Raw genomic sequence first — 14,781 nt, forward strand, 5'->3', positions numbered from 1 at the left:
CTGTTCTTAGTGGTGACACATAACAGAATGAGGACCAATGGTCTCAAGTTGCAGTGGGGGAGGTCTAGGTTGGATTATTAGGAAAAACTATTTCATTAGAAGGGTGGTGAAGCACTGGAATGCATTACCCAGAGAGGTAGTAGAATCCCCATCCCTAGAGGCTTATAACTCCTGGATTGACAAAGCCCTGACTTGCATGATTTAGCTGGGATTAGTCCTGCTTTGAGCAGGGGGTTGGACTCAATGACCTCCTGAGGTCTCTTCCAACCCTATGTTTCTAACATAAAAAACTGTCCCTCTCCCAGAAATGCCTCCATAAAGCCTCCAATCCCGCCACCTTCCCACTAGTCTCACAGAACCCAGAGCATGCAGGGGAAACGCCCATGTCTACAGGGCTACCCGCCTCTGTCACCACCACTCTCCTCACCTTGATGGGCCTTTCCAGCTCCGGCTTCTTGTAACGAAGCCACATCATGCCGATAATGGCCAGAGCCACGCACAGCCAGTTGAAGAAGCTGAAGAAGTTGATGACGGAGAAGATGTCGTTGGAGAAGGCATAGAGCAGGGTCATGACGCACTGCAGCCAGAAAGAGAAGCCATGAGCAATGGGGCAGGCAGATGAGAACACCATACACTACTAAAGACGTGTAAAGGCCATTCTCCACCATCAAGCTGAGTGACAGCATTCCAGGCACACTCAGAGGTGGTGGCTGAATTTTGACTAATTTAGCTGAGTGTGATCCCCACGCAGAACAACTCCATCATGAAACTTGCGAGCCAGGGGTATACTATGATGAGGGCGTATAAGCACAGAAAGGAAAAAAAAAAAAAAAAAAAATGGGGTTATTTAGAGGATGAGAAGGAGTTGAACTCTCTTCGTGCGCACAGAATTGAGAGTCTGAAAGAGCCAGACAGAACTGATCCCCTGAGGAAGACGGTGCTATGGAAGATTTCTTCACGCAGCTCGGCTGAAGGCACTTCCGTTCTGACAGGTGCCATTTCCTGCTACTCCTGGCCTGAGAGCCTGCCAGGCAGCTCCTCCGATGCATTTCGGTCACGACCAGCAGGACTCTCTGCTTTTGCAGTCCTTGATCCCTGCCACAGCTGCACCACTGCCCCCACAGCACCTGCTGCTCTCTTTTTGCCTTGGCATGTGCTCGGTCGTGGGGCAGGGAGAGGTGGCTCTGCAGGCCTCCCAATCCTGACATTGCCCATCCCTCCCCCAGCTATTCCTACTGCAGACAGAATCTGAAGTGCAGTCAGTCTTACAAGTATGCGTGAAACATGGACAGGAGGGTTCAGCAGGGATGTCTTCTCACCTAACCGAATCTGTGACAAGGTGGCTGCCTGCCTGCCTTTCATTTCCTCTTTCACCCAGCCACGCTTCCTCCCCATGAGTTTTATTCTGACGTGTGGAGATCTGTTCTCCTTGCCCACACAGACAGGAAGTGTGGCTGCTGTTCTATAGCCGTGGGGGCACTGCACACGACAGGGACCTCCGGACAATGTAGAGAAGCCCGGGGAGATTCAACGCAACACACATTTTCTTACAGGAATCACTCTGAGTTTCTGTCTTCCTGGAGCTGGTGGTGGTCTGGACCTCTCCCCTCCCCCACGTCCCTAGAACTTAAGGCACAGCTGACAGATGTCCGTGCTAAGAAACGGCAAAGAGCTTTACTTAGGTCACCTGTCATTTCGGCCCTAAGCGTAGTGAGTGTGGCTGTCTCACTCGGGCATCCACATGCTATATATCTGATTGATCTGAGCAAGACAGGAGGGGCCTGGGAGGGCTACTCCCTGTGGCACGCTGGCAGACACTCTAGGGATGGGCAGGAGGAGAAGGAGGACGTTCACCTTCTCCTGAAACGACAGAGTTTGCTTAGTTGGATTCAGTGGAGTATCCCATAGTCATTTCCTAAAGCCCCAGGAGAAGCAGGCATTCATGGACCCCAGCTGGCACCACCTTCTTGGTCAATTGTGTCCCACCTCCTGTGCACCCCCCCGTAATCTGAAAGCCACCAGGATACTTACTGTGAAGATAAGAGAGGGCACCGGCGTGAGCAGCCTGGGGTGAATCATGGACAAGACAGAAGGCAGGTGACCCTCCCGGGATCCCACAAAGAACAGCCTGAGGGCAAGAGAACAGTCACTTCGTTTGGCACAGGAGCCTGGGAGTCGTTCACACAGGCCAGATTTGCAGTCAGTGGCTATGTCTACACGTGAAGCCAACATCGAAATAGCTTATTTCGATGTAGCAACATCAAAATAGGCTATTTCGATGAATAACGTCTACACGTCCTCCAGGGCTGGCAACGTCGATGTTCAACTTCGACGTTGCGCGGCACCACATCGAAATAGGCGCTGCGAGGGTACATCTACACGCCAAAGTAGCACACATCGAAATAAGGGTGCCAGGAACAGCTGCAGACAGGGTCACAGGGCGGACTCAACAGCAAGCCGCTCCCTTAAAGGGCCCCTCCCAGACACAGTTGCACTAAACAACACAAGATACACAGAGCCTACAACTGGTTGCAGACCCTGTGCCTGCAGCATGGATCCCCAGCTGCCGCAGCAGCAGCCAGAAGCCCTGGGCTAAGGGCTGCTGCCCACGGTGACCATAGAGCCCCGCAGGGGCTGGAGAGAGAGCATCTCTCAACCCCCCAGCTGATGGCCGCCATGGAGGACCCAGCAATTTCGACGTTGCGGGACGCGGATCGTCTACACGGTCCCTACTTCGACGTTGAACGTCGAAGTAGGGCGCTATTCCGATCCCCTCATGAGGTTAGCGACTTCGACGTCTCGCCGCCTAACGTCGAAGTTAACTTCGAAATAGCGCCCGACGCGTGTAGCCGCGACGGGCGCTATTTCGAAGTTAGTGCCGCTACTTCGAAGTAGCGTGCACGTGTAGACACAGCTAGTATGACACAAGGCACAACCACATGACAGACCTGGGACCATTTTGGAGTGAGCCAGGCGGAGAGGACAACCTAAGCCCAACCTGTTGTAGGTGGATATTTGCACACTACAGGTTGAACCTCTCTGATCTGGAATGCTCTCATGTGGCAACATCTGTAATCCGGCATGATTTTAGTTAGCTGGATGACCCCACTTATCATGGGCGTGGCCAAGTTTCCCGCGGCCACATGAAGTTTGCATACGGCCACCAGTCCTGGCTCTCAGTGTTCTGTGCTGTTATTTAGTTGTAATTTACCCCTAAATGTCTTCTAAGAGCCCAGAAAGCAGTGTAAGTGTTGGTAATATGCTTGACAACATTGACCTCCCTTGGTCTCACAAATTCTCTCGTCCGGCACCCTCAGACCCTGACTGTCTTGTGCTGACAGCTCTCAGTGAGGAGGTTAGCCCCAGTCTCTGTAAATGGGGTCTGCAGGACTGAGCAAAACACGTACCGAGAAGAAGTGAAGAGAGATCCATTAACAGACCCAAAACACGATAAACCAACGAAGATGGGTATGATCCAAGACATCATGCCCAGGTGATAATTCCCAAAGTCCTAGCAGGAAGCAACATCCGGTTAGCATCTTGCCTAAGCGGACTTTTATCAAAACTGTCCAGACAAGTTCAAGAGCGCTATAACACAGATTACTGAAGATTTTTCATACTGCCATTTTCACATACCCAAAGCAATTTATGGAACTGCACACAACAAATGGTGGGCACTACCCTGACGTGCAGCCACCTCTGGGGCAGAAGGCCACATCCATTAGAACAGCACCAGCAATACCACATAATGGTTTAGGACAGGAAGTTTGGGAAAATATGGGATCCAACTGCAATGGCAGGAGGGTTCAGATATGCCAAAGGCCAATAGCATACATATGACTGCGTCTGGGACCCTGAAGCACACAGCCCTATTTTGGCAGGAAGCATCATGTGCTCTTTAATAAGTTTCCAGGTTTCAGCTCAGTCTGATTCATCACGGTCTTGCTCCAGTTTCACCCCAGTGCTATTCTGCCATTTCCCTGGAGTCACTTCAGAATAAAACTGGAGTAATGCAACCAGCACGTCTAGCAGCAGAGCACCAGAGAGCAAAGTGCTGGTGCGTGGATTCAATGTTACTCAGAAGGGAGTTTGCTGCCTACTGAATTGCCAACACCAATTTATACAGGGTTGGAGGGTGCCAGGCCCAGTCCTGCCTAGCTTCCAAGCTTGCCCAAAGCTGCACACTCTCAGTAGGGCCAGGGAGCTGGATTACTGTCTCTGCTTTCTTTTGAACTATTAGAACAACACTTATTTGCTTAAGCATTTAAGCACCGATCAAATGAACTGATACGGCTGAAATTATCCTGGTTCAACAGCGATGGGAGTGGCCATTTCCTATATGCCACACTCTGGTCCCCAATTATGTGCTTACAAGGACAGTAACAGCTATGGCTATTCATGAATAATTTCCTGCGCTCCCTTACTTATCGCTCTGCTTAAATCAGCTCTGTGTCAGAAGGGGGACACCTAAGTAAACACCAGCTTCTTGCAAGCAGCCCAGGTCAATGTTGAGTGAAATGGGAAATTCTGCTAGAGATTGCATGACAGATTCAGGCAGCGTAGAAAAACAAATCAAGAACTTTTTGGACATGACTCATCTTACCACAGCGACGGCTTCAGACGACAGCATTTGGTCTGTTGACAGAGTAGTGAAGTAAGCCAGATTCGTCAACACGTAAACTAAGGTGACTATGGGCAGTGAAATGATGATGGCTAGAGGCAGGTTTCTGGGAAGCAAAGGAAAATAAATAACATATTCGGATCTGGGGGAGAAGGGGCTGTGGTTCAGTAGGAGACAAAATTCAAGAGACACTGTTCTAGGCAGAAATGATGCTGCTGCAGGGACCAGCCTTTTGGAATATGTTCTGCACTGGCTTACAGACTGTCTAGTCCTTTCTGCCTTTCTATGGTCTTGCAGCAGGTCCAGCTTACCACCTGGACTCCACTCTCCTGGGAGAAGCTGGGGAGAAAATTCCAAAAATAAAAGCAATCCAGCAAAGGCCATGCGTGTGGAGTGGACTGTAAGTTATATGCTCCACCCTCCCGCACTGGCCCCTGCCCTGCACTCACCATCAGCATTGTGCTGCTTCCACTGAGTATGGGGGCAGGCTCCCTCCATTTCCTGGAGTGGTGCGGCCCATCAGCAGTGCCAGCTAGGACGTTCACATGGCTCTCAGCCCACACCACTGCAGGAAGGCGGGGAATGGAGCAGGGGTGGGAAGAGAGTGGGCCAAGGGCTGGAAGGGGTGGGGCATGGATGGGAGTGGGTGGAGCATGGGAAAGAGGGGTCAGGCCAGGGGCACATGGCTGAGGCCCCTCCTGGAATTCCCACACCAGTTGCCCCTGCAGCTCAGCACCGTGGCTGCGAGCCAAAGGGAGACAGACTTGTGGGCAAGGGATAGTTTGTGAATGGACTCTGGTTGGCTGAGCAAACGCTGCTTGGACTCAATGCAGAGCCTTTCATGCAAAGAGCTCACAGGGGCCTCTTGCAAATATCAGTATTAGACGTGTCAAATTTCTAGGGTTAAAGCAAAGCCACGGCAGTGTGATCAAGGCACTGGCGTCAGGAGAGAGCTCTCCCAGTGCTCCAGCAAACCACCTCCACCAGAGGAGCTGATAACAGCGCCAGGAGCCAGTTTACACGGGCGGCTTACAGCACTGTAACTTGCTGCACTCGTGGGGGGGGTGGTATTTCTTTTCACACCCTGAGTGCAAAAGTTACAGCACAGTACCTTGCCAGTGTAGACACACCCTTAGAAAGTGCACAGCTGTTTACTGGCCAGCACATAATCAATTGTACTGGTGGCTGTCTACAAAGGAGACAGGAAGGGCAAGATCGAAGATGAAAGTTATCAGAGAGCTGGCTGGACCCCCTGCTGCCCTGGGAACGATGCTCAGCCGCAACCTAAGCATATCTTCAAAGAGAAGCTGGCTGTGAGGGCAGTTTTCCCTTCCTGATAGGCTCACTGAGTTCATGCACACTGATTTCAAAAGGAAACTCTTCTTAATGCAGCAGACAATCTGTCTGTGGAGCTCAAAGCTGTTGGAGGTCACGGAGCCAAACAGACTGGCTGCATTCGGAAAAAGGGTGGACAATTACAATTCACAAAAGCATAAGTAATTACACATGTCATGGAAAGGGTAATCCAGTCTCATGCTTTGGAGCATGAACTAATAGCTATAGGGGTCAGGACTTGGCCTAAGGTGCAGCCAGTGGGTAGGTCTACACAGCAAAGTCATTTTGAATTAACAACTGCTACTTTGAAGTAAGTTTGCTAGAGTCTACACGATGCAAAATAATTTTGAAATAGCGGTTGCCTTATTTCAAAATAGTCTGTGTAGACAGGGAATAGAGGCTATTTCGACATAAGACATAGTGCGTCCAATGGCTCTATTTCGAAATAGACTTTGTGTATAGACACACTATTTTGGAATAAGGTTCTCTTATTCTGGGGCTTCTCTGTCGTGTATATGCCTTATTCTGGATTATTTTATTTTGGAATAATAACTCTGGAATAAATTATTCCAGAATAACTTTGCTGTATAGCTATATCCAGTGATGCCAATGGTAATCACGGAAGTTTTACACCTCCCTTGGAGGCACCAGGATTTGCCAGAGATATTCTGCTCTGGCAAGATCACTCCCAAGTTACCAGATCCCTCATTTAACCCTGACATAGAAAACTGACAGACAGAAAGGCCCATGCCTTGAGAGGAAAAACCACAGACAGGTGAAGTGTGCATGGCAAACAATAAAACCACTTTCTGGGAAGCCCCATGGATTTTGGCAAAAATATGCAATAGATATGATGATTATGGCATTGCCATAACTCAACAAATGCAAAGAAAACCTCCTCATACCCACAACTGGAAAGGACAGGCTGTTGAGCCATGCTGAGGAAATGGGACTTTCAAAGGAGACCAGGGAGGGAAGTTGACTGAACAAGAATTTCTCTTAGGCTAAGATTTTCTTTTCCCTCCCTCTGCAGGAAACCCCATCATTTACTTTCCAAAAACAGTTTCATTAGATACATGTGTTGCCCTCAGCAGAGGTTTTGCTCCTCTCCAAACTGAGACCTCGTTTTCATTCCTTGGGATGGCCAGTGGCAATATTTGGCGACCCACAAAGGGTAGCTTTACGCTAACGGATGGCAGTGGCATTCAGAGGGCAAACTGCTGCTGAGTTTGCCTTTCTAGACCCGAAGTTGCCATGTGGCACACATACCTGTAGGGGTTTATCATCTCCTCAGTGACCAAATTCAAGTAATTCCTGCAATTGAAAAGAAAAGGCTCGTGGAGATCAATGAAGTAGGGCAAAGGATCCAATATGCATACGCACGCCTCACTAGAGGCACACAAACCGGAGCATGCGCTGCAAAACCGAGGATGGTCAACATGTGCATCAGATCTACGGCACCAGACACAAAGGTGTTCCCCGCAGGGCCCAGTGTGCAGTGCAGCCAATCTGTTTGGAACAAGATGGATCCCTGCATCCAACACCTACAGGCAGCTAGTGATGCTCTTGTATTGACAGTTAAGAGCCAAAATCTGCCAAGTAAACAGACTCACATTTCTGTGAGAATGCAAAGGGATCAATAAAGAGACCTTTAGGACGGGGTGGCCAACTGGTTAGAGCCAAAACAGACGTGGATAGACTGCAAAGAGCCACATACTATATATGTATTTATTTTTACCTAGCTATCTATATATTAGATAGATAGATAACAATAAATATGTAATACATGGCTCAATGCCCTCCCCCTCACCAAGCACCCCCAGTGCCCAGTTCTAACCCAATCCACCTCCCCACCTCCCAGATCCAGGCATCCCCAGCATCCTGCTCTAACCTAATGCCTGGGACTCACGGCCACATGCTTCTCCCTCCAGATGCTGGGGCATGTGCGCAGAGTGGCTGTGAGCAGTCTGGGCATGTGGCTCTGAGCTGGAGCTGCACTGGTTGATCAGAGTGGCAGGCTGGCCACCCCTGCTCTGTCAGCTTTGTCCCAGAGTTGCCAACTGGCAAACTGATGTACCAGTTGCGACAGCCGCTGGTCACATCCTCTCCTTTGACCTGTGCTCTTATGACACCGGCTTACCAAAATCCAGTTCTTATGAACCAACGGCCCATGTAAGGCATCTTACCTCCATTCAGTACAGCCTGTGCTCCTACTCAAAAGGAATGCTGGAGCTGTCTGACTCAGAGCATGGGATGAATCCTTTGACCCATGCTACTCTGGCTGGCTGGAATTGCCTTCTTACATTACTGCGCCTAATTGTTCCCTGACTCTTCAAATTGTTTTCTGTCTCCGACACTTCTGGCCCCAAAGAGACAACCCTACCTTATCGGATGTCTCTTGGCTTCTTCCCTGGTGTTCACTTACCCTAAAACTGGAACATTTTACCAGGTTACCACAATTCTTGCTTCCTGTTCTAAAGGCTGCAACTGACTCAACTTGCTTGAACTGGCACATATGCACTGGGGAGGGGCCATAAGGATTGAGCAAAAACAACTGCTGCTGAGCAGACGTAGCCTTGTAGTTCTGGGCCACATCCTTTCTGCCAACTCTTAGAAAGAGCAGAAGACAAGGACCAAAATGGCACCGTCACTGCAAAGAGAGATATGCCAGCACCTTACCAGCCTCCGTAGGCAAAGAGACCACTGTACAAAGCCAGAACGATGTTTCCCACTTCAACTTTTGTGCCTTTGAAGGAGTGTTCAGGACTCAGGTTTGACACATCACCTACAGAGGGACAACAAAAAAAAAAAAAAAACACAACCGGACAAAATATCAAGATGTGAAAAGCAGACAAAGGCTGAATCCCAGAGACCTTCACAGGGTGAAACAGACAAGAGATGGGCAGGGAAAAACTCTGGGACAAAATCTGATAATAGGGCATTTGTTTTGTTGATGCAAAGCAGGCTGCGTTTGTGTTACCGCAGGTGTACAGACTGATTTGTATTAGGCTCATTTCACTTACTCTAGTTTCATGTCGTGTGATTCCATTGCAGTACAACTACGATAAATTAAATTGACTAACTACAGGAAGAGCTCCCAAACTTTCCCACAGCGTGGCTCATGCTAACAGATAACGCCTCTGAGACACGTCCCCTTCAATCCACCACTGCAGAACTTCCCATTCTGACAGCGGCAACGATTGCTTACACAGGAGAGTAACATGAGGGGAAGCAAATGTATTTTTAGCTTCTTTTGATGCAAGTTAGCAAGTGGAAACCAGGAGACGAAAGCCCCGTGAAAGCAGCCAGCTTTCCTAAGGGCACCTCAGAGCGTCTAATCCCCCACACCAAATCCCACGCGCTGCTTCTGATGGACTCTCCATTGCTCGGACTTGGGTCGACATTTCAAGCACTACTGTGGCACGTCTGGTGAAAATGCTTTGTGCGGATGGAAGTGAATCTCCCACCAATGCAGTGCCCACGTGGAAAGCGCTTAGGTTGCTGTAACTTGCATCGCTCGGCGTGCCTCTTTTTCACACCCCTGAGCACTGTAAATTAGGCTGGCTTAAGCGGTAGCCTATATTTTATGTGCCAATAACAGGTGTGGGATTTGAGGCCACTGGGTAATTTCCAACTGGAACAATTCTATCCCACCTCCCTAAAACTCCCCAGCTCTTTCAGCTCAAATCCTCTTTTATTCCCTGTCCTAGACGATAGTGCAGCATTGTGGGGTACTCAAACAGCTGCTCTTTCCAACCCAACGCTAGCTGCATTTCAGCAGTGGTTGGAACGATTCCTGCATTATGCAGCTTGCAAAACGCTTTGGGATCCTTCTACCTGAAAGATGTTTAAAAGACTTTGCTATGATATCGTCCTACTGTTTTTTGATAAAAACCCAGGATTTCCTCTCATTCCACAGGTGACCCAATCAAGCAGCAGGTTGCGATAGCCTCTTTGAAACCGTGGGAAAGGAAGTCTGCTACCTTAGCAGCTAAACATCAAAAGTTCCTGTTGTTCATCCGCTACTGAATTTAAAAGCCATAAAAAGAGGATGATTGTAAATTTATTGAAAACCTTCCCAGCACAGTTGTGCGGTTTATTTGTTTTGCTTTAAATCTCCCTGCAGTTGTTTTGTTTTGTGCTGTTTGATCACGAGCCTAAATCCAGGCCTGGGGTGGGGGAAGTCAGGTCTCCTGCAGCAAAACAAGCACCCTCCTTTGTGAGGGAGGAAGACAGGGGAGCAGCACAGGATTTGGTGAGGCATGTTGGCATCTGACCAGCAGGACTTGCCTCCCATGTGATTCCTCTTACAGCTGAGATCTGCCCTCATCGCACGGACGGCTGTTATCACATGGCAATCAGCAGCGCTGGGGGGTTAGCCCTTCTCCCTTGGGCAGTCCGCATTCCACAGATTCATATCGGAGAGGATATTAAAAGCCAAGGCTCCTTTTTTCCCTTGCGCTGCAAAATTTCAGCTCCCTTGCACGACAGGGCTTTCAGCAGCAGCACGTTTACCCAGGCAGGAAAGCAAAGGAACACACAAAAGAAAGCCTGGCAACACCGAGACAGCAACAATCATCCAGTAGCAATTTCTATCAATGAGAAAGGGCAACTCTTCCTGGCAATATGATGGGTCCGAATGAGCTGACTGGGGCATGCTCCAAGTAGGAGCCGGTGGGAGTCAGCCACCTCAATCACCTGTTTTGATGGGAGAATTACACTTCATACTCATCTCCACCCGAGCCGAGGCCTTTCATCCCACATGGTCCCTCCTTCCCTTTCTGTAGCACTGCTCCTTCGCCTTCAGGCTATGTCTATACTAGACTAAGGAAGTCAACCGCAGATACGCAATTCTAGCTAAGCCACCTGTGTAGCTAAAAGTGACATGTCTGCACTTGGCTAGCTTGTCTGTCTATACAGGAGAAAGTCCTCCCTTACTCCTCATGTCTCACGAGGAGTATAGGGGTTGATTACAGCCCCTGCGAGCTTGATTTCACGCGTCCAAACTAGATGTGCCCAACTGAACCCTGGAAGATTGACCCTGAGCGGGCTGATCTTCCATGGTAGCGTTGATGTAGCCTTATGGGTTTGTTTAAAGCAGCTAAGCCATTAACAGTTCCTACCGCCTGCAGCAAGTGGGCTCCCTCTATTCCCACAGGATGGCCTGTGCCATCCAAAACTGCTCCTGCTGAGGCCCATGTTTTGACAGGCACGTTTCAGGCACACTGCCCTTACCATGACTGTTCCTTTGAATCAGAGGAAGGAGTCAGATTCAGCTGAGGATCAGAGAGGTAGCCGAGTTATTCTGTACCTTCAAAAACAACAAGAAGTCCTGTGGCACCTTACAGACTAACAGATATTTCGGAGCATAAGCTTTTGTGGGCAAAGACCCACTTGTTGCATCTTAGACAAAGAATTAATGGGCATAAAACAGACATAAAAACACTCCTGATTCACAAACCCATCAGCCAGCACTTTAATGGAGTGGCCCATTCTATTAATGACCTGAAAGTCTGCGTTTTACTGAAGAGGAATTTTCACAGCAGTTTGGAAAAAGAGGCTGCTGAACTCTCTTTTAAATTCAAATTTGACACATTAACACATGGTTTGAACCAGGATGGGACTTTTCTAGCTCATTATAGGGGCTCTTTTGCATACTTTGCTTTATCTAATTCTTGACTCTCCCCCCGCCCCGCCTTCTGCCCCTCTGCTCTCTGATTTGCTCACCTTGATAATATTTTTCTGATTTGTCAACCTTGATTACTATTTTTGGTTCTCTGTGCTTTAAATATTGAGTCTGTTCTGGTATGACTATGATCTGAAGAAGTGGGTCTGTCCCATGAAAGCTCATCACCTACTAAATTATTTTGTTAGTCTTTAAAGTGCTACTGGACTGCTTTTTTGTTTTGACAGTATATAGACTAGCACAGCTGTCTCTCTGTTACTATCCAAAGTATCTGTTAGTTTATAAGGTGTCACAGGTTCAGCTAAAGATGCTAGAGCCAAACAGCTCTGTACCGGATGCCTGCAAAAATCAGAACTGCCACCACCCAAGTAAACTCTTCCTTTTGCAAGGAGTGTGTTTGCTTGCAGGGTTGCACACTGGCAGAACAAAGAGATCTCTACACATGACAGAAACCAAATCTCAGCCAGATCATGGCACATGAACCCGCTGACCAATGTTCCCTGTAAGTTGAGCACTTGGGCAGCCACCCAGGAGAGATTCGGGTGCCACTCAGCTGATTAGCAGAGCGCCCACAGCACCCACAGTGGGCAGTATGTGTTTCTATTGGTGGTGTACATCCGCACATGCCTTGGCACACATAATAAAATTTATTCCACCCACGGACAGAACACTGCTGTCAACCCTCAAAGCAATAACAGTCTATTATCAAGGTCAAGCAGAGCTGCAACTCTCAAGCCGGTGGCTTGGAGCCCAGCCTCCAAAAATCCGTGCTTGCCAGTGCAGGAAATATCCCCCAGCTGCAAACCTGGGGACTTGTTAGCCTCCGTGCAAAGGAAATTTTGGTTAGTTCTAATCTAGATTTGGTGCCATGCCGTGCTTTACAGATACCTTGGCTTGGTGTCAAGAGACTGGATGTCCCTTCAGGGCACATGATCAAACAGAACTGAAATGAGCTGCAGAGCCCATGCTACAGAAGCCATGTTTAAGCACAACAGGGAACATAAAGCCTAACTTTTGGTCATTCTTTGGGCTCCCTGTGTGTGTGATGCGGGGTATGTATGTGAATGGACAGGACATCAGACACACATCATACTACACACACGTTCCTTGCATGTGCCATAGCGTGTATCCACCACATGCCTTTGCATCAGCACACTGCTTGTGAGCGGGGATAGAGTCAGAACACAGCTGTGCATAGGCTCACCATGGAGGGGAGCGGAAAAACGGGAGCAATTGCTTTGGGACCCAGTGATTCAAAAAGGCCCCAGGTTCTGACTGCTGTTGCACAGCCATGAGCCCTTTAAATTGCTATTGGAGACCTATGCTGCGCACTCTGGGCGACTCTGAGGGCTGGCTACTCCTAGGCCTGCCCCTTCCACAAGGCCCCACCCCTCGTGGGAGCACAGTACTGGCCCTTCAACCTCGTCAGGGGCCAGACAAGCCTGTTGTGACCTGGTTTGGCGCTCAGGCTCTGAAGCCAAGGGAGCGAGGTGGACTTCAGCATCCAAGCTCAAAGCAGAGTCACATTAAAGCATCTCCTCCATGGCTACGTCTAGTTTGGTAGCACAGCCCAAGTTTGTCGACCTGGGGTGGAGGGCTCGATTCTGTGGGCTGTTCTGATATGCCTTGCATGATTTAATGACAAAGTCCATTGTGTCCTGGAGGCAACAGAGAACAAAGCTCTGTCTCCTGAGGTCAGGCAGCAGCAGTACATGCCAAGGACACCCTTAACTGCGCCCATAAGCCATATTTGTACACACACAGCAGCCAGGGCCTTACACCATGTGGGACAAAGAAGATCACACCCCAGCTTTCAGTCCAGAAGGGTCTGCAAGTTATTTGTCCACCAGGGGCCAAACCTCGGCAGTCTCTCTGATGAGCCTGTCTGAGATCACTCACCCCTCTCTGCACCCAGGTGAAAAGCATTCCCTGCATGTAAGCAGAAGATTCAGGGAACTCTGACACAGACAGGCAAAGCATCCCCCAGCCTCTTACCGCAGGACTCACAGGTAAAACTGCTGCGCACCTGTTTGTTCCTCAGACTCCCAGGCCTGCACATGCTCAATGGCATCCAATACTCCCCTGGAGCAGGACGTTACCACACAGGTGTATAACACTGGTTGCAGTCCAAGGTGTGCTCTGTTTATACCCCCTACTCTAAATGCAGTCGGCTACGAGCACTGGCCTCACCTCGCAGCATTAAGCAACAAACTCACTTTACCCTGCAGCCTGGTATAAACGGGTTGTACAATTACATCCTACTCGCAAATTAACCACACTGAAGTAACAAGTTCCAACACAAACCCCATCTGCTGTTCCTACCAGGCACCGAGGCGCCAGTAATTGTACCTGTAGCCTCTCTGTTACCCAGGGCCTTGGTGCAGAAGGAATCTTTCCATGCCATGTGCTACGTGTTCAGACCCTTTCTTTCAAAGTATTCATTAAGTCTTGGGTCACGTCCGTTCGAGATGGAATAATGCAGGCTCCTCTAGTGAGGTTAGGCAATTAATTGTAATTAAACAAGGGTAGCTGGGCTTAACGGCCACAAGAGGGAAACGCCGCCATCTACATCAAAGAGAGAAGGGGCACTATGTAGGGTGTTCCACGTGGATCTAACTCAGTAATGAACATGAGCAAAGGGAACCGGAGGCTGTGGGAGGGGGGTTTCCCAGTGATGAGAGTTAGGGCTTTCCCCACTGCCACATCAACTGCATCCTTTAAACCAGGACAGGATGAAGTATCAGAGAGCTTATTAGGGGGAAGCCCATTCTGTACTGCCCTTTCCTCCGAGGCAGCGGTTTGGATGGGACTTACTCAGATGTTGCCACCTTCTCCTTTCTACCACCGGCTTATTCCTAGTGCTCTGGGCCATACGTCCAGCCTGGCCTGCTGTTTGTATAACCGCTGCAGGTGAAGCGCCCTCCTCTCTTCACCCGTGGGGCAACAGAGCTTGAGAGGCTCTGCCTGGGAGCCAGGAGTCCCAGGTTCCCTTCGTAGCGCTGGCTACTGATCAGCAGGGCCTGGGGCAAGTCAGAGCACGTGTCTGGGTTTGAGCTCCCTGTCTGTAAACTACAGTAATGCTTCCCTCCCCAGAACACTGGAGAGGTGAGTTAGCTAATGCTCACAAAGTGCTATTATG

At 49.3% G+C, this 14,781-nt stretch overlaps 1 protein-coding gene across 1 annotated transcript in view; it reads right to left on the reverse strand.

Annotated features, from left to right (window-relative positions):
• Positions 1 to 14,781, reverse strand: part of SLC7A5 (solute carrier family 7 member 5) — a 63,156-nt gene that overhangs the window by 8,510 nt on the left and 39,865 nt on the right. The window contains exons 3-8 of the mRNA XM_075008298.1: positions 8,636 to 8,741; positions 7,226 to 7,270; positions 4,604 to 4,727; positions 3,408 to 3,511; positions 2,032 to 2,128; positions 428 to 577 (exon numbers count right to left, since the gene is read on the reverse strand). Of these exons, the coding sequence (XP_074864399.1) occupies positions 428 to 577; positions 2,032 to 2,128; positions 3,408 to 3,511; positions 4,604 to 4,727; positions 7,226 to 7,270; positions 8,636 to 8,741 (626 nt within the window). The remainder of the gene's footprint in view (positions 1 to 427; positions 578 to 2,031; positions 2,129 to 3,407; positions 3,512 to 4,603; positions 4,728 to 7,225; positions 7,271 to 8,635; positions 8,742 to 14,781) is intronic.

Source organism: Carettochelys insculpta, chromosome 14 (genome assembly GCF_033958435.1).
Source record: "Carettochelys insculpta isolate YL-2023 chromosome 14, ASM3395843v1, whole genome shotgun sequence".
NCBI classification, from domain to species: Eukaryota; Metazoa; Chordata; order Testudines; family Carettochelyidae; genus Carettochelys; species Carettochelys insculpta.